Source organism: Drosophila guanche, unplaced genomic scaffold (genome assembly GCF_900245975.1).
Source record: "Drosophila guanche unplaced genomic scaffold, DGUA_6, whole genome shotgun sequence".
NCBI lineage: Eukaryota > Metazoa > Arthropoda > Insecta > Diptera > Drosophilidae > Drosophila > Drosophila guanche.
Window position 1 is genome coordinate 843,029 of NW_022995759.1, and position 21,396 is coordinate 864,424.

General features: G+C 38.4%; 2 protein-coding genes across 8 annotated transcripts; both read left to right on the forward strand.

Annotated features, from left to right (window-relative positions):
• The first annotated feature begins 726 nt into the window (after positions 1-726).
• On the forward strand, positions 727-12,243 carry LOC117590621. Of its 5 annotated transcripts, none has more exons than XM_034283423.1 (5): positions 727-1,386; positions 1,789-2,769; positions 5,679-5,989; positions 6,070-6,678; positions 9,717-12,243. In XM_034283423.1, the coding sequence occupies exons 2-5, from the start codon at positions 1,946-1,948 to the stop codon at positions 10,040-10,042; spliced, it is 2,070 nt and encodes a 689-aa protein (XP_034139314.1). In that variant the 5' UTR covers positions 727-1,386; positions 1,789-1,945; the 3' UTR covers positions 10,043-12,243. The 5 variants fall into 5 exon arrangements, with proteins under 5 accessions (XP_034139314.1, XP_034139315.1, XP_034139316.1 ...); XM_034283424.1 differs by having other exon boundaries at positions 727-1,238; XM_034283425.1 differs by having other exon boundaries at positions 727-1,113.
• Positions 12,244-15,247: 3,004 nt separating this feature from the next.
• On the forward strand, positions 15,248-21,384 carry LOC117590668 (43 kDa receptor-associated protein of the synapse). 3 transcript variants are annotated; one of them, XM_034283535.1, is made up of 10 exons: positions 15,248-15,368; positions 15,834-15,907; positions 15,979-16,061; positions 16,150-16,319; positions 16,424-16,608; positions 17,161-17,635; positions 17,741-17,839; positions 19,146-19,337; positions 19,415-19,614; positions 20,549-20,963. In XM_034283535.1, exons 2-10 carry the CDS (start codon positions 15,870-15,872, stop codon positions 20,961-20,963), a joined length of 1,857 nt encoding a protein of 618 aa, XP_034139426.1. In that variant the 5' UTR covers positions 15,248-15,368; positions 15,834-15,869. The 3 variants fall into 3 exon arrangements, with proteins under 3 accessions (XP_034139426.1, XP_034139427.1, XP_034139425.1); XM_034283536.1 differs by having other exon boundaries at positions 15,270-15,427; XM_034283534.1 differs by lacking the exon at positions 15,248-15,368 and having other exon boundaries at positions 15,763-15,907; positions 20,549-21,384.
• Positions 21,385-21,396: the final 12 nt, after the last annotated feature.

The window sequence follows — 21,396 nt, forward strand, 5'->3', positions numbered from 1 at the left end:
AGACAGAAATGGCTATATAGACTCGGCTATTGATGCTGATCAAAAATATCTATACTTTATCGGGTCCAAAACGTTTCCTTGTGTGCGTTACATACATACATTTTTGTGCACAAATACAATATACACTATTTACTCCTCGAGTACCGGGTATAATAATTAAAAATATCTGCTTGAACGTTGATTTCCAATGACTGCACCATCAAGTGACCCTTGCGACACCAAGCCTGTTACGCGCGGAACCCGGAAAACCTAAAGAATAAAATAAAACCAATTACGGGACCGGTTGGCTGGTAGTAATGATTTAAGAGGAGGAAGGGAGTTAGTGGTGCATATAATATGGTAGAGGGAATTATAATCCGAGCATAACGGTTCATGTGTACAAAGTGGAAGGGACAAAGGAATAAAGTCTCTAGTGGGTCCAATAGGAATCGTATTTGCTGCTCGACAAGTCAGGGCTATCCATGTCTCATTTGATCAAGTTGTGCATACAAATTACAATAAGAATCTTTCTTAGAATCTTAGAATATTAATGTATGCACATTTCGCTAGCAAACGTGTTTTCGGATCTGAGTACTAGACTTTTATACCAGCTGGAAATAAAACGATTCGACCCTTAGAAAAATACCGAAATAAACAGCAAAAAATATAATAAATACCACCATTAAAAAATATTATATCGATAAATCACTTTTTTACGCTTTAGCTGTAGAATACTATAATTATATGTATATTTAGATAAATCTTTTTTACAAAACACTTAAAGTCGGAAAAAATAAAACAATTAAAATGATTCGAAGGCAAACAACACGTTTTTGGTGCACGCCTTACACATTCTGAAAAACGAATGAAAAGTGAAATAAAAGAAAATGTGTACATAAAAACCAAGGGCTGTGTGTCTCGTGTTTGTTTGTGTTTCCCTATTTTAATAAATATATGTGTGAATCCTCGAGAACAGAACGCTTTCTGGTTACAAATTAAACATTGCAAATGAAAATTGAGTCGTCCAGATTTAAAAATAGCAAAGATTTTATTAAGGAGTTTTGGTCTTATTTTCACAGCTTACTTTCCTTCGCTTTGAGACTGTGTGAGTGAATTGTCGTAGCGCTGCGCCGTGTATGTATTCAGAAAACGTCTCATTTGGTGTATATGTACATACATGCATACATATGCACTAGAATATGTTTGCCGTCAAGTTTTTATTAACGAAAGAGAGAAAGGGTGACGACAGGAGTCCAAGGGTAAATCGCACCAGAACACTAGCACTAGTAAATTCCAATTTTGGTGCTAAAAAGTCCTGGTCAAAGCTTAAATAATTACTTTCACTACTCCATGCTCCTGAGTCAGGTTAATTGACAACAGCCCATTTTTTAAGCGATGAACCCAAAGGTATCGGATCTATCAATTAATTTAGAACATGTCGATTTTTATAAAATGCATTGTGGCACTTAATTCAGACAATATTTTTATTATCTAGTAAATATGTAGCGATGGTGAAACGGATGTGAATGAGAATGTGCTAAAGATGAGTTGTGTGATCTTACACGGGAGAATGACTTGGTTTTAAGTCTCGTACCGTATCACCTCTTACTCAAATACGCTTTATGCTAGCACGATCATTGGAATTCGAATGATGATTTTTACATCCGTGGACCCGTCAACGCTCAGTGGCACTTCGCATTTGGCACTAGTGCAATTAACGTCCCGAATGCTGGTCTATCGCATCACACCTATGTACATATCACTCCTGCGTAACACAACCCTTCACATTAACTCTTATCTTGGTTACAGATGGAGCAAGATACACATCGGCATGTGCCGACGCAGCCAATAGTTTAAACGCAGTAAAACAAAAACCATTAAGGCGATCGCAATTTACATACACACAACATATGTAGATCACTTAAGCAATATATTTACATTGAACATAGCTAACAGGGCTAACAGAATGCTAGAGCGGGAAAAGGAGTTGCATGCGACTTTTATCTGGACCCAGCCACAGTCACAGACCCAGAAAAAGGCACTAGTAGAAGCCAAAGTTTGCAACGCCTGGCAATCATCCGTGCCATGTTACAATAAGCCTCAGTTAAGTCGCCACAAACGTCAGAGTTGCTTGGCTTTGAAAAAAGAGCTGGCTGAGCCACAGAAACTTCAGGAGGCGAGAGGAAGAGATCTCGCTACAAAAAATTTCAATAAGTGTCAACAGGAGCAGCGGGTACTTCCATACACTGGTTATCCATTGAACATTAAGCTATTCATGCCAACGACTACGAGAATGCCAAGTGTTCGAAGTCGAAATCCGGCAATAACGCCAACGACCACCATTAACCAACCAGCTATGCATCGAAAGTCAAAGAGCAAAAGCAAGAGCATTGCAAACAGCACTTTTATGACGTTGCATTTTAAAAACTTGTCGGAGCAGCAGAAATCTGTTACATCGGCTACAGTGGCTCAAGCAGGAGCAGATATAGAACCAGATAGGAGAACAGTAACAGGATTATGTGCGAATAGGATGTTAAAGCAACATCAACGTCAAGATCCCGATATCAAGAAGGCCACCCGAAGAGTTCATAATAACGTTTATACCAAGAATAAAAACCGCTCCTCACCCTCATCGCTGGTGCGATGCAAAATGTTAATTCCTTTGCCCACATTAGGCGCTACATCGTTTGTCACTTTGCTCACGCTGATCTGCATAGAAACCGTTTTGCTGTCGACCATGTCCAGCTGCGCCAAAACCTTCTACATGCATTGGAATACATCGAACAGCATGTAAGTTGAATGTAAAGTTTTATTAGACCGTTCAAACAGTTAAATATTTATAAATTGTAAGCTGTGGTTTCACTCGCTGTAATGTGTATACTAATGTAATGTAATATAATGTAGGTTTTTATACTATTTAGATAGATGCGTCCTGCAGTGGGATACAACTTCAGAACCAAAATCCTGTAGCCCAATTTTCTATTATTGCATTGTATTTCATCGCAGTGATTAAACTCGCATTACTGAATTGTCAGGATGTACATATGTACACAGAAATTTATCTGACAGAAAGGTTCCCTCTTACGCAAAAGGTGACGTGGAGAGGTGAGTACGTCGTTGGGGTGTGCATCTGGTCTTGTGTTGCTACATCGTTCTACAGGGATATTGGGTGGGTGGCCCGTATTCAAATATGTGCAAATAAAAATATTGAACGTGCGCTCAATAGCATGTAACCCTAGTTGCTAGTCGATGCGTGATGGCGAGTGTGTCGCTAAAGACGGCATGTAAAATATGCGTACTTCATCATTAGGGGTGATTTTTAATTTACAAAGCCCTTAAAAAAACAAAGGAGAGTAACCTGCAATCGCACAACGAAACCTAGGAAACGACGAAGAGGTTTTAGTCATGCGTGCGTGCGTGCGTAGAGGGGTCTAAGAATGGGATGGGGATGGGCTTTGCAGCCTTTCGTAACAATTGGCTTTGTTCTTTGAGCGAATCGTATACTATTGGACAATTTTGTTTATTTTCATTACATACATACTACATACAGCATTTACCAAAGAAAATATAATATTAAGATGCGTAACGCCATACGATTTTTTGTTGACGAATTTTTCTGCCTGGCTCTAGCGCTGGGTTGTCCAGGATCTCGACAAATGTACATATACGTGTACATATCTGCATGCTGTCGAAACCCTTCACGTTATGAGTCTATGCACTTTCGGAAGACATTTGTTTGAATTATATAATATATATATATGATATACATAAATGCGAGGAAATGTCAATGGGAAAATAATTTGTAAAGAAGAAAATTCATGAAAATATTTTCGTCTAGAAAATGGTTTGTTTGGCTTGTGCGTACTCACACATGCAAGCGCATTCTAATTGTTAGATTTCTTCGCTCTCATGTGTGAGCGACCGTCACAGGGGAGTGTTTCTTAGCTTTTCGTCGCTCGTCGAAATTTTGCTTTTAGCCTGCCAATTCAATGTAAACAACTTCATTCGTTTGTCAACCGCAATTTTTCATATATCATATAAACTTATAAATAATACTCATAATAATAATTTATAAACAATAAATTTATCTGTAAATAAACATAATACAAATTTATAAATAAAAAACAGCAACATAGCACTTAATTTAACTCTTAATGACATACGTAGAAAAAAAATTTTAAATGTAAAATTCGACAACAACAAAAACACGATACCCGGTACTCGGTTCATCTGCTGGTTTTTTTTTCAAGTTTTACATTTTACATATTTCCAAGAAATACATCGACAGACTCCACAACCACGAAAATAATTTAGCCTTAAGTCTATTAGACAATAGCCTAACAGTAAGAAGACTGAAAAGATACCACATTCTCGATATCCCTGATAGATAAATCCAACAAACTGAAAAGATGTTATATATAATAGCAGGGCTCATTGGAAAACTGATATTTCTGTTAATTGAATATTAATTATACAATTTACCTATTGTTTAAAAAAACAGATTGTAAATATAAAGAGAAAAAAAAAAACATATTTCCTAAATACATATGTATGTCATCTACATCACTTCTCACGCCAACACGCTATTTTAGCTCGGGCCCCCTCCCCTAGAGCCGTACTATATATACTCTATGGGGTCGGAAATGTTTCCTTCTGCGCGTTACCTATGTACATACATCCACTTTTGTGAACAAATACAAAATACCCTATGTACTCTTCGAATACCGGGAATTAACAAAACAATAAGCTACAGATATACTACCTAATTACCGGGTATAAAAGTTGTGACGCGTACGAAGCGTCTCACACGTTCCTGATCGTTTTTATACCCGGTACTCGAAGAGTAAATAGGGTACGAAAATATGTCAAAACTTTTATACCCGGTACTTAGCACTACATCTGCACCTTAGGGTTTTTTTTTAAATCTTACATTTTTTCCTTATCTGTCATCTACATCACTTCTCACGCTAACACGCTCTTTTAGCTCGCCCACCTCCTCTAGAGCCTTTTACGGAGTGAAGCAAAGTGTGGATGAGAGAATGTGCAAAGAACAAAAAAAAGCTGCGGGACGGGGTGGGCGCAGCCACTGCAAATTAATTTATTCATTCTGGCTATAATAATGATCCAGTCTGATCCCAATTCGGTGATCTGATAGATATGGTCATTCCCTACAGAATGGAGTTTTTAGTTTTCTTTTATCTTCAAAATTGTGTGGGAGATTTTCGCCCTTTGTGGGGGTTGGAAGGGGGCGGTGCTCAAATATACCCCCGGGTATAAAAACAACTAAGGTACAGACTACTGAGTACCGGGTATAACAGTTGTGACGCGAAGAGGCGTCTCACACGTCCCTTCTCGTTTTGTTTGTGTAAAGGTGCATTCATTGGACGTCGTTTGGTTTGGTCAACAAATTTAAGCTCAGCTGACGACACCAAATAAATTAATTAATGTGTATTTTGGAAGATTAATTAGGGAGCTAGCTTGACGAGACAATTTGATCGCACTTTGGTCAGTTCAATCCAAATCCAAATTCCATCAGTTGATGGAATGTGAGTTACATTCACCAACGACTTTTTTCTTTTCGCTGTTTATTAATTTATCTTAATTTTGACTAAATATATATTTTGTCGATTAGTGTTTTTTGATTAGTTTGCGTTGTCTTAAAAAAAGTTGTAATAAATCTTTACTTATTTAACCCGTAGATTTCGAATAGATAACACCGACCACATAATTGATGTCAACAAAGGCAACCTGGCTTTCGAATTTGATCAGGTGCACATAATATGTCCAGTGTACGAGCCGGGGACATTTGAAAACGAAACGGAAAAATATATAATATACAATGTGTCTAAAGTGGAGTACGAAACATGTCGCATAACAAATGCAGATCCAAGAGTAATAGCTATATGTGATAAACCCCAAAAATTAATGTTTTTTACAATAACTTTCCGGCCATTTACACCGCAGCCAGGTGGCTTGGAGTTCCTACCTGGAAATGATTATTACTTCATTTGTGAGTTCGTTTATATAAAATATATGGAAAAATCCCTTTGTTAATCAAAACGTTTTTACTGTTTTATTTCCCTAATCCAGCAACTTCATCGAAAGACGACTTGTATCGACGCATTGGGGGACGTTGCTCCACAAACAATATGAAAGTTGTGTTCAAGGTTTGTTGCGACACAGAAGAAAAGAACAAAACCACACAAGCCAACACCAATGTGGCTGTGGCTGGCGGAGACACAGGGGGAGGCAACAGTGTCATTATCTCGTCCAATGATGACAGTCATGGACCTGTCCATGGCCACAATACTGGTGCTGGAAACACCTTTGGAATAAGCGGCGTCAACGGAGGTCTTTCGGGGGGACCACCCTCAGTGGGAATAGCCATACATCCAAAGAATAGCAACAATGGCCTGGGAACCTCGATCAATACGAACATCGATCAGTTCAACCGGATACCGATTCAACCTAACATTATGGGTAATAATGTTGGCTCTAGCGGCGTTGGTGGTGGAATTGTTTTGTCTCCTGGTCATGGTCATGGTAGCATCAACATGCTGCCACCTGGTCGAGGTGGGGTAAATGCTGCATACCCGGGACATCACCACATTCAAACTGGAATTCGGATAAACAATGTGCCAACGCAGCACAGTTATCCATCGCACAAGGGTAATGTCAATGGCAACTCTAACCGTAATGGTAAGGAACAATTAATTAAACAGGAACAATTAATTATGTACACAAAAGAAGTTGGTGGCGGTAACGGTAACGGCAATGGTAACGGCGGAGTCATATCATTGAACATTGCAAGTAAAACTGACGTGTTTAACTTACCATCATTCGTTGCCACGAAGCAGCGTAGCATAGTACAGAGCACTATGAATTTGGGAAAACGGACAATTACACCATTTGCTATTGATAACAGACCATTTGTCAATCCAGAATTCACAAATCGAATCAAAATTGAGAATACCACAGACAGTCAAATTCATAATCATATTAACTCTAGCAATCACAGACGAATAAATTGTACTCAGAATACCAAAAGTAAGTAAAACGAGAAGGGACGTGTGAGACGCTTCTTACGCGTCACAACTTTTATACCCGGCACTCAGTACTACATCTGCACCTTAGCGGTTTTTGGCAAGTTTTACATTTTTTCTGAATCTGTCATCTAAATCAACAACACTACTCAGGCCAACACACTGCAAAGTCAGGGCAGAGACGCGGCACTACGCGAAGCAGAGTGTGAGTATACAGCAGTCTGTAGTCTCTGAGAACTAGCCGACAAACAAGACGGACAGACGGACGGACCGACAGACATGGCTCAATCGACTCGGCTATTGATGCTGATCAAGAATATATATATTTTATGGGGTCCAAAACGTACATACATACATTTTTGTGCACAAATACAATATACCCTATTTACTCGAGTACAGGGTTTTTTTTATATTTCTATAATGCCAGCGTGCCACCTTTTAAAACATTCCCACACCATTTTACATCTACCGGAATTTTTCACCGTTTTCTTGATGTCCTTTAAGCCTTATGTCAACGATACTGCTTCCCATCTGATTAATTATGGTTACATTTGGACTCATCAGACCTGATAAGACGTTTTCAATCATCCGTGGTCCAACTGTTATGCTAATTAGACAATTTCGGGTTTGCTTTAACATTTTTTCCGACTACGTGAAAAATGCCGGTAGATGTAAAATGGTGTAGGAATGTTTTAAGTGGTGGTACGATGGCCATACTTGGCCATCTAGAACAACATTGATAGTATTATGCGAAAAAAGCATCTTTGGGTTTTAGAAAGTTCTTTTTCGTCATTTGTAACATTATAAGTCTAGCTTTTGGGTCCAAGGGCGACCTTGGACTTGCTGTTTCGGGACAAAATGTCGCATCTTTTCCAGTCTGATCACCACCGATTCACTAATGCAAAGTTTTTCTGCATTATGATATGACGTATAGCCATTTTCAGTGAGCTACACAATAATATTTAAAATTTCTAGATATTGCTTCTACTGTCTCAGGTACAACATAGGCACTATGTAAACAATACGCGAAAACTGCTTCGATTATTATGAGAAATGTCTTAATGTTAGTATTACTAGAATATACGAAAAAAATATTTAACGTCAAACCTGTAAGCATATTGTTGATTAGACAATTTAGAAATATTAAATAAGTGAAAATAACTAAAAGTGCATAATTGAGTACAGGCGAGTTTTTTTAGTTTTTTATTTTTCTCATTTGTATTTTTCTGGGATTGACTATTTGTTAAGGATAAAGTGATTGATATCTACAAAAAATTGGTTACGTTTGCATTATGCGCTTAGAAGTTATGGGCGACGAAAGTCAGTTATTGTGAACATGTACTCATCATTGTTCCCCACTGTACATACATATGTATATAATGCTTTTTCTCAGCAGTACGTTCATATGATACAAGTTTTACTAGTCTATTGTTCCGAATAGGCATATTATTGTTATATTTTGTGCTGGGTAATTGCTCTGCCAGAAAAATATCGTAGCATTATATTTTAGATCCAATTTATTTACTCTTCGAAGAAACACTTTCGGTGAAAAAAATGTGTTTTCCTTGAACCCATCTTTTTTTATTGACGGTTGTTTGGTGGAACAATGTTTTTACAAGAGATCTTACGGATGTCTCAGACATGTGTACATGAATCCGGTAAGTTCGAATGATGCGAATTATTCAATGTTTGGCTCGAATTAAAATGCAAGACAAAGAAACTAAGCGGTTTTAAATTCTCGGCCATTTTCTTAGTGACTATCAATTACGAATTACTTTTGGAACCATTTCAGTTGTTGTTGTGGAATTTCATTCTTCCCTTACCTCTTGAGATTGGGATTCACGCAATTACGACATGCTCACACAGTCATATTTTCTTCATATTGTTCTTTCTGCCATACTTCTTTCCGTTTCGTTATTTACTCGATTATATCTTTATTATACCCGGTACTAGGAGGATATATTGTATTTGAGCTCGAAAGTGTGTAACGCACAGAAAGAAAAGTTTTCGACTCCAACAAGAATGTATTTTCTTGATCAGCATCAATAGCAGAGTCGATATAGCCATGTGTGTCTGTCAGTCTTGTTTGTCGGTCAGTTTTCGGAGACTATAAAAGCTAGAGCCATCGAATTTTGCCTCCAGCCTGCTGTCATTTCACACTGATACCCATATTTATCAGACCTCCAAATAGGGATTATATTGGATCAATATCCAGAATAGCCAGAATGACGATATGCATGTTCAGTGCCTACACCCGAACCCCACCCCTTCCAACAGCTTTGTTTATTTTTTGACATAAACACATATGCATACACACATACACATGTAAATATATACTGACTGAGTACCAGGTATAAAAGTGGTCGATCCTACTCGTTTTTTACTGTAACACACACATTTACCAAATTGATGTTCTTATTGAGTAAATATGTTTGAAAAAATCTCAAACTCATTCACAAAATACGAAAATTTACATTCAAAAATATAACAAATCTTACTGAATATGAGATACTCGATCGGTCAAAGCGTACATATTTACACCCTACTAATTCCAACTTCATTTGGATGAACATGCTTGATCATTTATTAAAGATAATTTTGTTAATTTATATGACATATGTATGTATGTACACACATATCTGGCTGCATACATTTTTAATTGGCTTAATACTTTTTTTTGTTAAATATTTGTAGATGATCACCATCATTACGACAAACATCCCAACGAGGTTGTGAAGAACGAGGAACTTACATACAACAGTGGTTCGGCGGTTGCAGGTAGAAATAGTTTCAGCGCTTGGAACTGGCTATGCTCCTGGCTGCCACTGCCTTCCCCTTTAGCCGGCTGCACGTCTACCAATTGGATAAGTTCATCGTTGGTCAGCGCTTTTGCAATCCTGGCAGTGCACCAAGTAATTCGGATAAAATTGCCCACCCACCGCTGCCGCCCAGAAAATATGGCAACCAGTGCCTCCTCCAGTAAGAGCTGCCTAATTACCAACATCCACGGCAATCGGTGAATTTGTTCAGAACACTCGTTGTTCCGTTCTGCCCTGAAACATTTATTTTAATCAAAAAAATTAATTTTTCCAATTTTCCATTCGTCTTAATATGCGAAGTATGAAAATATAAATTTTGATGGGAAGTCACACAAACTGGCTTCGAAGGGGCGAGATTGTATTTATTGATTTTCTAATATAATTGATTGGAATCATAGTGATTCGAAAATAGAACAGAAAGAAAGGAGAAAGGTGAAATAGAATTCATAAGTAAACAAATTAATTATTTCGTATTAAAACTAAGACGTAGTAATTTAGTTTTAAATGATACCGATTAAGTAAATAATGGAGATCGGCAGCAATTGAGATTAAGTGCAGTACAATGGGCCAGGTATACATAGCACTAGCTATATAGCTAAATGCATATATACACCGTCACGTGCCTAGCGACTAGCCACGATGTCTACCCCATCGATCCTCGTCGATGTTGTGCCCTTTTCTGTTTGTAAAATTGTATTATGTTGTAAGCTCAGACAAATTACAGAATCATCCAATGTAAAAGAAACAAAGTTGAGACAAACAGACCACAAAAACATCTTGGCTTGGAAATTGAATTTACATAAACACTCTGAATCCCATTCATATTTACATTAACCAAACCACACGCATACACACTTTTCCTCCTCGTGCAAGATCCTGCATACTGGGCATTTCGACTGAAATTATAACAATATTTATTAGAATACGTTTATATAGAGGACGTGTAGAAAATTAGCGAGTAAGGTATCCAAAGGCAGCTTAATGGTAATGCATTAGCAGATGATGTCCGCGTATGTAATGATAATTGAAACAACTCACGTAAGTGTATGTATGTTTCATATGCATTTATGTATATTAACATTTGTGCTAAGTATTTTGAATATGGTAAAGGTGAAATTCAAAGAACTCAATTGTAAATTTTAAGCTCTTTTTAAGTTTTGTTTTTATTTGATGTTTACTTTTTGAAATCATAATTTTTTGAAATCATAATTTTATTTTGTAAATGAACCAATCAGTATAGTGAAGTGTTTCTTCAATTTAAAAAAATATATGTGTACATATATGCATATAGTATACATGTGTACTTATTTATATACAAAACAAATGTTTAGGTGAAACGTTATAGACTTTGTATATTGAATAAAACAAAAACCCTAAAAACAAAAAAATCAAGGAAGTAAAAATAAACAATATATTAATGCATCGTGTGTGAAAGTGACGAGATTTAAAATTTATATTACATGAGCATTGAAGAATTCGCATAATGTACCAGATAAGTGAACATATAATGAACATACACAACACTATTCTTGCCACACAAACACTCAAATTATAATAGATAACCGACAAATTAACAGACGGTGTATATTCTAAGAATTCATCTGAGATGGCTGCAAATATTATTTTAAAGTTAATTGGGTTAATTGTGCATTTTGTATAAACTGTGTAGTTTTGTTGTCTAAATTCGATTGTTTTTGTAATCCACAATCCGAACATGTAGGCGCGAATATGTGCACTCGCACTTTCACGAAGCTCAAACAACCAAAAGAGTTTAAATTGTTCTTTGTCAAGTCTTTTTGTTTTCTGGGCGAATTTTTTTTTTACTGCCACAACTAACCTGACCACTAAACCGAATTTATACCATCCAACGGTAACTGCCGAAATCTAGATTCAGTCCCAGATTCCGATACAGAGCGAACGTATGTACTTAACGTACAATACATGCAATGCACCACTCACTTAAGAAAACATACATACAAAAACAAACATACATACATTCATATAGATACATACAATAGAACGATAGCTTACCACATCATAAGAAAACTGAAAGCCGAAACTGAGCCGAATAATATTTAATAACAATCGTTGGGATAACACATACTCATCAAGTACACATTACAACATACACACATACATCAATCGGGGGAGAAGGCGGCATGCAACGTAAATCTGATCCCTGGATTACCAGGCACGCAGTCACAGTGGGAGCCTTAGAGGACGGGTGCCTCCCATCCCTTTGAAACATTTGCTTTGATATCATTCTTGGACAGGTTTATTTTGTTTCACACGCACATTCACGGCCACACTATGCATGTTGGACATAATAAGTACAACCCGACACCATTCACAGACTAGCAATGTTCAAAAAAGTTAAAGTGCACACGGTAATTTTTTTTTTTAATGGATAACAATGGAAGATGCACAAATAATATATAAAAAAAACATCAAATTGTAAATCAAATACATACAATAAAGGCCAATTCGATCAGTCATACAAAAATTCATATAATTTAATTGATTCGTATAACATGAATGCACCTTGTATGTTGGTGGGAATGAGGAGTAATTGTAGTTTGAAATGGTAGCGAAGCATATTAATATCGACTTATACCATAAAGGGTAAAATAAGCGAATGCATTATAAGAGACTATGTATGAGCAGGAACGAAAAGAGAACCGATCAAGAGCCAGTGGAGAAATTGCATGCAATAATGATAAAATGTAATAATGAAAATAAAAACAATTGAATTTACATTCAGATTTAAGCTATAAATATGTTTTAGTGGACGGCGGAGCAAGATTCTACCCGTCTATTGTGGATCTCGTGGATCGCCTTAGCGTATCAGCGTCATACGAAATACCCACAAAAAAAGGGGCAGGGCAGTAGATTGCCAGAGGAGACGTCATTCTTTAACAGGAAATGGCGACTAAAACCGAATATCATCAAATGTATGGAGCGATTACGAGTTAAACCTCGCCGCCCAAAGGAGGTAAATCTGTGGCACCGACTATTTTGAAAATACAGCAGATTAGGATCAGTTCGGATCATCAAATAGCCAAAATAAAAAAATGCTTCTAGCTCGCATACTGAGCCTCGGGCAGTGTGCGCGGTGGCGGAGGAGAACAGGTTAAGGGGGCTGTTGTCGGTGTGGGAAGTAATGCAGATGACAGTTTTCAAACTAATTCTATCACAAAGTTCAGTGTACCACGTATGTACCATGTAGCACGTACGTACCGTGTATGTAACTCATAGAAAGGAACGTTTCTGTGGAGACAAAGTATATATATTCTTGATCAGCATCAATAGCCTAGTCTATGTCTGTCTGTCTGTCCGTTCTTCTTGTTTGTCGACTAGTTCTCAGAGATTTTAAGAGCAAAAGAATGACAATATCTATAAGATCATTGAATTGGGATTAGATTGGAACATTATTATAGCCAGAATGAAGAAATAAATTTGCAGTGGCTACTTCCACCCCGTCCAGCAGCTTTTTTATTTTTTGCACATTCTCTCATTCTCTGCTTCTCTTCACTCTGCTTCGTGCAGCTGGCGGCTGTAGGGAAGGGGTCGTGCTAAAAGAGCGGGTTGGCGTGAGAAGTGATGTAAGAGACTGTGCAAAAAATAAACAAAGTTGCTGGACGGGGTGGGGGTAGCCAGGCGGTAGAAGTAAACTTGTAACAGTGTGTGCATACAGTCATCTAGATGCAAAATTTGGTGGCTCTAGCTTTTATAGTCTCTGAGAGCCAGGCGCTCAACAAGACGGACGAACAAACGAGAAGGGACGTGTGAGACGCTTCTTACGCTTCTTCTTCTTTTATACCCGGCACTCAGGACTACATCTAGATGTAGAAGACATCGCCAACCACTAGATATCGTTCACATTACAGAACACAGAGTAAAAAGCCTACTAAATAAAATGCATAAAAAATATTGGATCAGTTAATCGTATTTTCCAATTTATGAGATATTTAAAACAGCAATAAAATTGTTACTTTTTCCCTGCACATTCTGTGCAATAATGACCGCTAGGTTTCACAGCAGATTTTTCGAAAGTGGCGCCATCTATGAAAATTTCTTATACGCAACTTGGATGGTCACTCTTTTTCTAATACAGAGCGTTAAAACCCGTGTCTTGGTTTTAACTTTTAAAAATTAGCTTTTGGCCACTGTTTCCGCAACTCCTCGCAACCAGTTCAGAATCAAAATCTCGAAATAAAAAGCCAAGTGCTGCTGTTCGGCCGAGTCGGAATTCAAATCAATTTAATCTCTTCTTCTTTTCAATTTCGATATTCACCTATTAAATGCATGTTCTTCCTCTTTCTCTATCGTATTCACATATCACATGTATGTTCTATAGCAACAAGCTACTGTCAGTAGCTTAATGCTACAAAGTCATCTACATCTACAACACTTCTCACACCAACACGCTCGCCGCCCTTCAGAGGCAGAGGCAGAGGCAGCGCCCTCACACAAAAAAAAAAACAAATATAAGCTGCGGGACGGGATGGGTTAAAAGTCGGAAGAGTCCTCGCCAGGTGGAGGGCAGAGGCAGAGTGTGAATGAGAGAATGTAAAAAGAGCAACAAAAGCTGCGGGCCAGGGTGGGTTTAGCCACTGGAAATTAATTTCTCCATTGTGGCTATAATAATGATCCGATCGAATCCCAATTTGGTGATCTAATAGATATGGCCATTCCCTACGGAATGGCGTTTTTAGTTTTCTTTTATCTTCAAAACTGTGGATTTGGGGGGTTTTCGCCCTTTTGCGGGGGCGGAAGGGGGCGTGGCTCATTTTTGAAATACACTGATTTCAGTGTGAGGTATTCTCACAGCAGTCCGGAGCCAAAATTTGGTGGCTCTAGCTCTTATAGTCTCTGAGAGCGAGCCGACAAACAAGACGGACAGACGGACAGACAGACATGGCTCTATCGACTCGGCTATTGATGCTGATCAAGAATATATATACTTTATGGGGTCGGAAACGCTTCCTTCTGTGCGTTACATATTCACCGCTATTCACACAAATACTCTTCGAGTACCGGGTATAATAAGATTAAATATGTACATATGTATGTATGTATACACACATGCATCACACTAAGGTTACATTTACTGACTGACTACCGGATATAAAAGTTGTGACGCGTCTCACAACGTTCCTCCTCGTTTATGTACTTTTGTTATTATTTAGGACACAATTAAGTTAGTTGGAGCCAATATAGGAACAAAATAATAAATAGAGTAAAGGGTATTAACGTAGAATCTACGTCGTAGATAGATGCTACGACTGGACCAAGTAGTATTTCGGAGAAACAGCTGCTGAGAGTGCAGCTGAGCGAAACTAGTTCCGTTCTTGATCCATTCACAACCTGAAAGCCAATATATACATATGTATGAATATATGGACCGCGCAGCCTCAAAGCAAGGAGCCTGTGGCAAAGAGAGGAAAACAACCATCACCCACTTTCTGCTTTTGTCAGTCTCGACTTTCCCTGCCGTCTGCGATGATATGCTCAAAATTGAATCAAAGCAAGTGCAAACAAGTTAAATGTACATATATACAAGTTCTGAAAACGTGCTAAAAACAAGTGATAAATATTTACAAATGAAATCCAATTTTCATGTGATTTACATAAGTGCAACGTGTTAGTGTTATTATAAGAGACGTGCAGGACCCCTCCATACATACATATGTACATGTAAATTTGGATTTGGACACCATGAAATGCTGACGTGCTAAAAGTAGTTAACGGGAAGCTCGTGCAAGGTCACTCAGATTGAAACTGTGCAATGCTTTAATAGGTCAAGTGTGACGTACTTACATACATACATGCGTATAAACGATTTTAAAAAATTTATAAATTTATAAAATAGTTAAATCTTTTAAATACATAATGTTACATACATACATACATGCATGTGTACTTACATATGCAGATATCTAGATATGTATATCTTGAACAAGATTTAACGCCATTGGGATATTCTTTACAGGGCTATAGAAATAACGAAATAACTAAAAAGCTTGCCATGTCATGGGAGAGCATTGCGTCTAAGGATATGCTTAGGTATACGAATTCAGAAAATAGTTCTTAAAAACTCAAGATAGAGTATAGTGGCTAATTCCCTTTCATTTTAGCATTCCTCCGAGCCAAAATCTATCCGCAACTCACTTATTAGCATCACCCGATGGATCCCGATACTTGTTGGAAAACTCAAATGGTTTGGCCTAAAAAAAATATATCCAAACACATATGCATACATATACATATGCATTATATAAATAACTGGAAATGATATTTGATTGCAGATTTGTGTCAATTAGATGAGAGTTATTCGAGAGTTGCGGGATATGGCTCAAGTCCAGATGCAGGTTCGCGTTCTCTCTGGACTGGCCACGGACTATTGCCTTCTGGTTCTGTAATCAGCTGTTTTTTGGCCTGCCACCGAGGCCTTAGACAGTATATTGCAAAACGAAAGGTGAATATTTGCCTAACGTACGTTTACGAGATACATTCATACAATATAGGAAAATCATAGGAAGAAAATACATGGCAAAATTTACAGAAGGGATTTATTCACAGATTGAACGAGGTCTTCACCTTTATGAGCAAAATAATCAAACGGCAGCAGTCCGCACCTGGCGAAGTGCACTAAAAGGCACATGTCGACGCGAGGACTGCTTCCAGCTACTGGGGTATTTGTATCAGGCACATATGGATTGGGGCAAGTTTCGAGAGGCTATTGAGTTCGGACATCAACAGCTTGGGTGAGTAAAATGTTTAACTCTCCCGAATGTTTTATAAAATGATATTGCGTGTTGTTTTGGCGCTTTATCTACAGAAACTTTTCAACTGTGTTTCGAAATTGAAGCCTAAGTGTAGAAGAAAGATACCCAAGCGGTAGTAAAGAATGATTGCTCGAATTGCATCTAAAAAAATTAAAACAAACGTTGAATTTTTACTATGATAGGTAGGAAAAGATAGAGCTAGATTAAGCACATATTCACGAAAAAATGTTGGTTTTAATCACGAAGTTTGGTTTACCGATTTATAACATTCTGATCTGAAGCGTACAACCGCATCAAGTTAACACAATAGTGATGAAATTAAAATGAAACGAACGAGAAAGTTAATGCGTCATGCTCTTGCATTCAAAATTAAGCTCACCTAGAAAGAATCAGAATCACTGAACTGCGGTATAGCTAACTATGTATTGCTTTTTTCTTTGGCCAGACCATGCATACATACATATGTATGTCGTACAAAAGTCTTTCACAATCTCATCAAGATCTATTCTAATTTGTCCTTATATTTTGTAGCATATCAGAGGAACTCGATTCACCCAACATGCGGGCAGAGACGTATCTGAACCTCAGTCGAGCACATGCCAGTCTAGGTGGTCTGGAGCGGGCTTTGAGCTACGCCCGTCACTCACTATACAACGAGTGCGGAACAAAATGCCGCAGTGGACTCGTCCATTTGACAGTGGCACGAGTGTATCTCGAAATGGGCGGGTTTTCTAGAGCATTGGAGGGACTACAAGGAGCACACAAGATAGCTACAGCCATTGGCGATCCTTCGCTGGAGTTGCAAGTATACGTGGCACTCTCCGAACTTTTCGGCCGACTGCAGGATAACGACAAAAGTGCCACCTACGCATCCAAAGCTTACGATTTGTCTCGCTCCCTACAACTCGGGGATCTTAATTCATGTCATCATAGAGCTGCATTGCTACGCATGGCAGCCTCCCTACGAAAGCAGGGCGAGCTGGGGGATGCGCAAGACTACTGTAAGGTAATTTACGGTTTATTAATTTAATATCGATAATTAATTTAGTCGACATCTTTTGATACATTTCATTGTTTAGTCGACATCTTTTGATACATTTCATTGTTTTAGGAGGCAACTAAACTTTCGCTTATATCTGGAGATCAGGCCACATACACCAGGAGTATCCGCGTTATGGGGGACATATACCGAAAAAAAATGGATATAGATGTTTGTAAAAAAAACGTGCATGGCTTAAATGGCTTAAAATGAGACGGAAGTGCCACTTCCATCTTTCTTAAGAACCATTTTTTACTTTTTCATTTTGAACTAAAGCGCTTACTATACTTTAAATGACCTAGCCTTACATACGTACATACATATGTATGTATGTATGTCTGTACATATATAAATACATACCATATATGTGAGACAAAGCTTCCTGCTCGATGTTTTAACTTGTCATATATGTACATATTTATCCATAATTCTTTATTTCGAATTAAATTTACGAGTAGTAAAAGCATTTGAAAGTTTACCATCGGAACAATCGACAAGATCGATATCTTTTATGGTATTCAACGATAAATGTTAAAAAAGGTCTTGTTATTTATACCCGGTACTCGAAGAGTAAATAGGGTATTGTATTTGTGGGGAATAACGGTTGTATGTAACGCACAGAAGGAAGCGTTTCCGACCCCATAAAGTATATATATTCTTGATCAGCATCAATAGCCGAGTCGATAGAGCCATGTCTGTCTGTCCGTCTGTGCGTCTGTCCGTCTGTCCGTCTTGTTTGTCGGCTAGTTCTCAGAGACTATAAGAGCTAGAGCCACCAAATTTTGGCTCCGGACTGCTGTATGCTCCCACTGAAATCAGTGTATTTCAAAAATGAGCCACGCCCCTTTCCGCCCCCACAAAAGGGCGAAAACCTCCCAAATCTACAGTTTTGAAGATAAAAGAAAACTAAAAACGCCATTCCGTAGGAAATGGCCATATCTATCTGATCACCAAATTGGGATCCCATCGGATCATTATTATAGCCACAATGGAGAAATTAATTTCCAGTGGCTAAACCCACCCCGTCCCGCAGCTTATATTTGTTTTTTTTTTGTGCAATCGCTGACTCTGCCGCGAGTCTGCAGTATGTGGGTCTAGGGAAGGGCGGCGAGCGTGTTGGTGTGAGAAGTGTTGTAGATGTAGATGACAGATGAAGAAAAAATCTAAATTCTAATTTAAATATCTCATAAATTGGAAAATACGATTAACTGATCAAATTTGTTTGATGCATTTTATTTAGTAGGCTTTTTACTACGTGTTGTGTAATGTGAACGATATCTAGTGGTTGGCGATGTCTTCTACATCTAGATGAAGTCCTGAGTGCCGGGTATAAAAGTTGTGACGCGTAAGAAGCGTCTCACACGTCTCTTCTCGTTTTTTTACATATAAGTAAAATATTTCAAGTAAAATCTATTTATTCCGTATTATTAACTTATTCCTTCTTTTTTTGATTGATCGGTGAAAAATCGTACATCAGCGAGCATTCCGACAATATGAGCAGGCAATGGGCACATCTGCAAGTCTAGGGGATCGCATGGCTCAAATGGAGGCTATGGACGGGGCTGCCCGGTGCCTGGAAACTCTACGTCTTCAGAACAAGATTTGCAACTGCAGGCCTCTGGAATTTAACACACGTCTACTGGAGGTTGCCAGCTCGATTGGTGCCAAGGTAAGTATTAAGTAGATCCAGAAAGTGGAAATAACATACACATTTACATATGTACATATGTTACATCTCTATTGTAGCTTCTGGTGCGAAAGATTCGTTGTCGACTGGCTTTAATATACCGTGCGTTAGGCGACGAGGATCAGTATAATACTAATTTCCGTCTGGCAAATCAGACAGATGCTGCACTAGGCCTAAACTGTGGTGCTTGTGGGGAACTATTCGGCCTACAGCCGGGCCACCTAGAAGCCTTACCCTGTGCACACATTCTCCATGCTAGGTACATGCATATTTACATAAGTAAAGGATTGATCCCCAACAACAATTGATATACCCGGTACTCAAGGAGTAAACAAAGTATATTGTATTTTTGGGGATGTTTGTAACACACAGATAGAAGCGTTTCCGACCCCACAAATTATATATATTCTTGATCAGCATCAATTGCCAAGTCGATAAAGTCATGTCTGTCTTTCCGTCCGTCCTTATGAGCGCCTAGTACTCAGAGACCATAAGAGATAGGGCAACCAAGTTTTGTCTTCTGTCTGTTCTGTATATTTCAAATGTTCTGACCCACCGTGTAGCCACTGCAAATTGATTTCTTCGTTATGGCCATAATAATGATCCCATCGGATCTCAATTTGGTGATCTAATTGATATGGTTATTCCCATTCATATCTTCAAAATTGTAGGTTTGGGAGGTTTTCGCCCTTTTGCGGGGGCGGAAGTGGGCGGAAGTGGGCGGAAGTGGGTGGGCTCATTTTTGAAATACACTTGTAACTGTGTGCATACAGAAAAGTATGGATGCAAAATGTGGTGGCTTTAGCTCTTATAGTCTCTGAGTACTAGGCGCTCATCAGGACGGACGGACAGACAAACATGGCTCAATCGACTCGGCTATTGATGCTGATCAAAAATATATATACTTTATGGGGTCGGAAACGTTTCCTTCTGTGTGTTACATACTTTGGGCACAAATACAATATACCCTATTTACTCTTCGAGTACCGGGTATAAAAATGGCGTAAGAAGTGATGTAGGTGTAGATAACAGATGTAAAAAATAGTCAAATGTAAAATTCGCCAAAAAAAAACAGTAAGGTACAGATATATTGACTGAGTACCGGGTATAAAAGATGTATCGCGCACAAAGCCTCTCACACCTTCCCACTAGTTTTTAATTGTATTTGGAAATTATATTTTCAATCGTTTCAGATGCGCTCACGAAATATTGCGTCGGCGGGACAAAAACGGACCAACACGATCATGTCCCGCCTGCAACAAGTTCTTGAGCTCTCGCCTGCACCTTTGCGGTGGCGGCCTAGTACCTGGGGTGGGCGAGAATGAAAGCACTGATGGAGGAAGTGCTATTACGGTCACATTGAATGCTAATGCGCTTTCTGTTGATGGGCTCTTGACGATGAAGTCCGAACCTCTGTCAGCGCAATCGCGTTCAGTCAATGGATCTTCTATATTTTGCAATATCAACCAAACTATACCAGGCATTGGTATTCAGAATGCAACGCTGCTTTCCCCGAAGGCTTTGTACCACAGCAATCTCTCGTTGGCTTCCTTGCGCGCATCCAGTTTGACCATCGATAGCGAAAGAAATGCTACATCGTCTGTATAATTCTCCCCTACATATTTAAGAGCATGTGAAACATCCGAGCTCTTCGAATCGGTTGCGTAGCGGCGCGAGTATTTAAAATACAAATTAGCACTGGAGAGAGGGGACTCTAATTAATAGCATGTAATTTGATTGTTTGCAGACGTAGATAGCAAAAAGAAAGCATGGAGAATGCAAGAACAAATAAATATAAAATGTATGTATGTTCATGCATTGAAAGTTGCATTCCAAATGCATACAAAAGTTAACAGAAAATGCACTTTCCAATCTATGCTTATCATAAGCACGTTAAATAGGAACTGATAGGAATTTGATCATACAGCTTAAGCTTATTTCTGTACCATATTAATAACTACTTAGAGTACCTTACCCAAACCTTCAAATAAACAAATCAGTCAGGTGCATTGTTAAAGTTTTAAATTTTTAAGTCATAAAT

Excerpts from the sequence above, each read along its gene's own strand:
- LOC117590668 (XM_034283534.1), top strand. The coding sequence starts at position 15,771 with ATGCAGATATCTAGATATGTATATCTTGAACAAGATTTAACGCCATTG. Across the intron at positions 19,338-19,414 it reads CCAGCTCGATTGGTGCCAAG|CTTCTGGTGCGAAAGATTCG; the intron begins GTAAGTATTAAG and ends TCTCTATTGTAG. Across the intron at positions 19,615-20,548 it reads GCACACATTCTCCATGCTAG|ATGCGCTCACGAAATATTGC; the intron begins GTACATGCATAT and ends CAATCGTTTCAG.
- LOC117590621 (XM_034283423.1), top strand. The coding sequence starts at position 1,946 with ATGCTAGAGCGGGAAAAGGAGTTGCATGCGACTTTTATCTGGACCCAG. Across the intron at positions 2,770-5,678 it reads TGGAATACATCGAACAGCAT|ATTTCGAATAGATAACACCG; the intron begins GTAAGTTGAATG and ends TTTAACCCGTAG. Across the intron at positions 5,990-6,069 it reads AAATGATTATTACTTCATTT|CAACTTCATCGAAAGACGAC; the intron begins GTGAGTTCGTTT and ends TCCCTAATCCAG.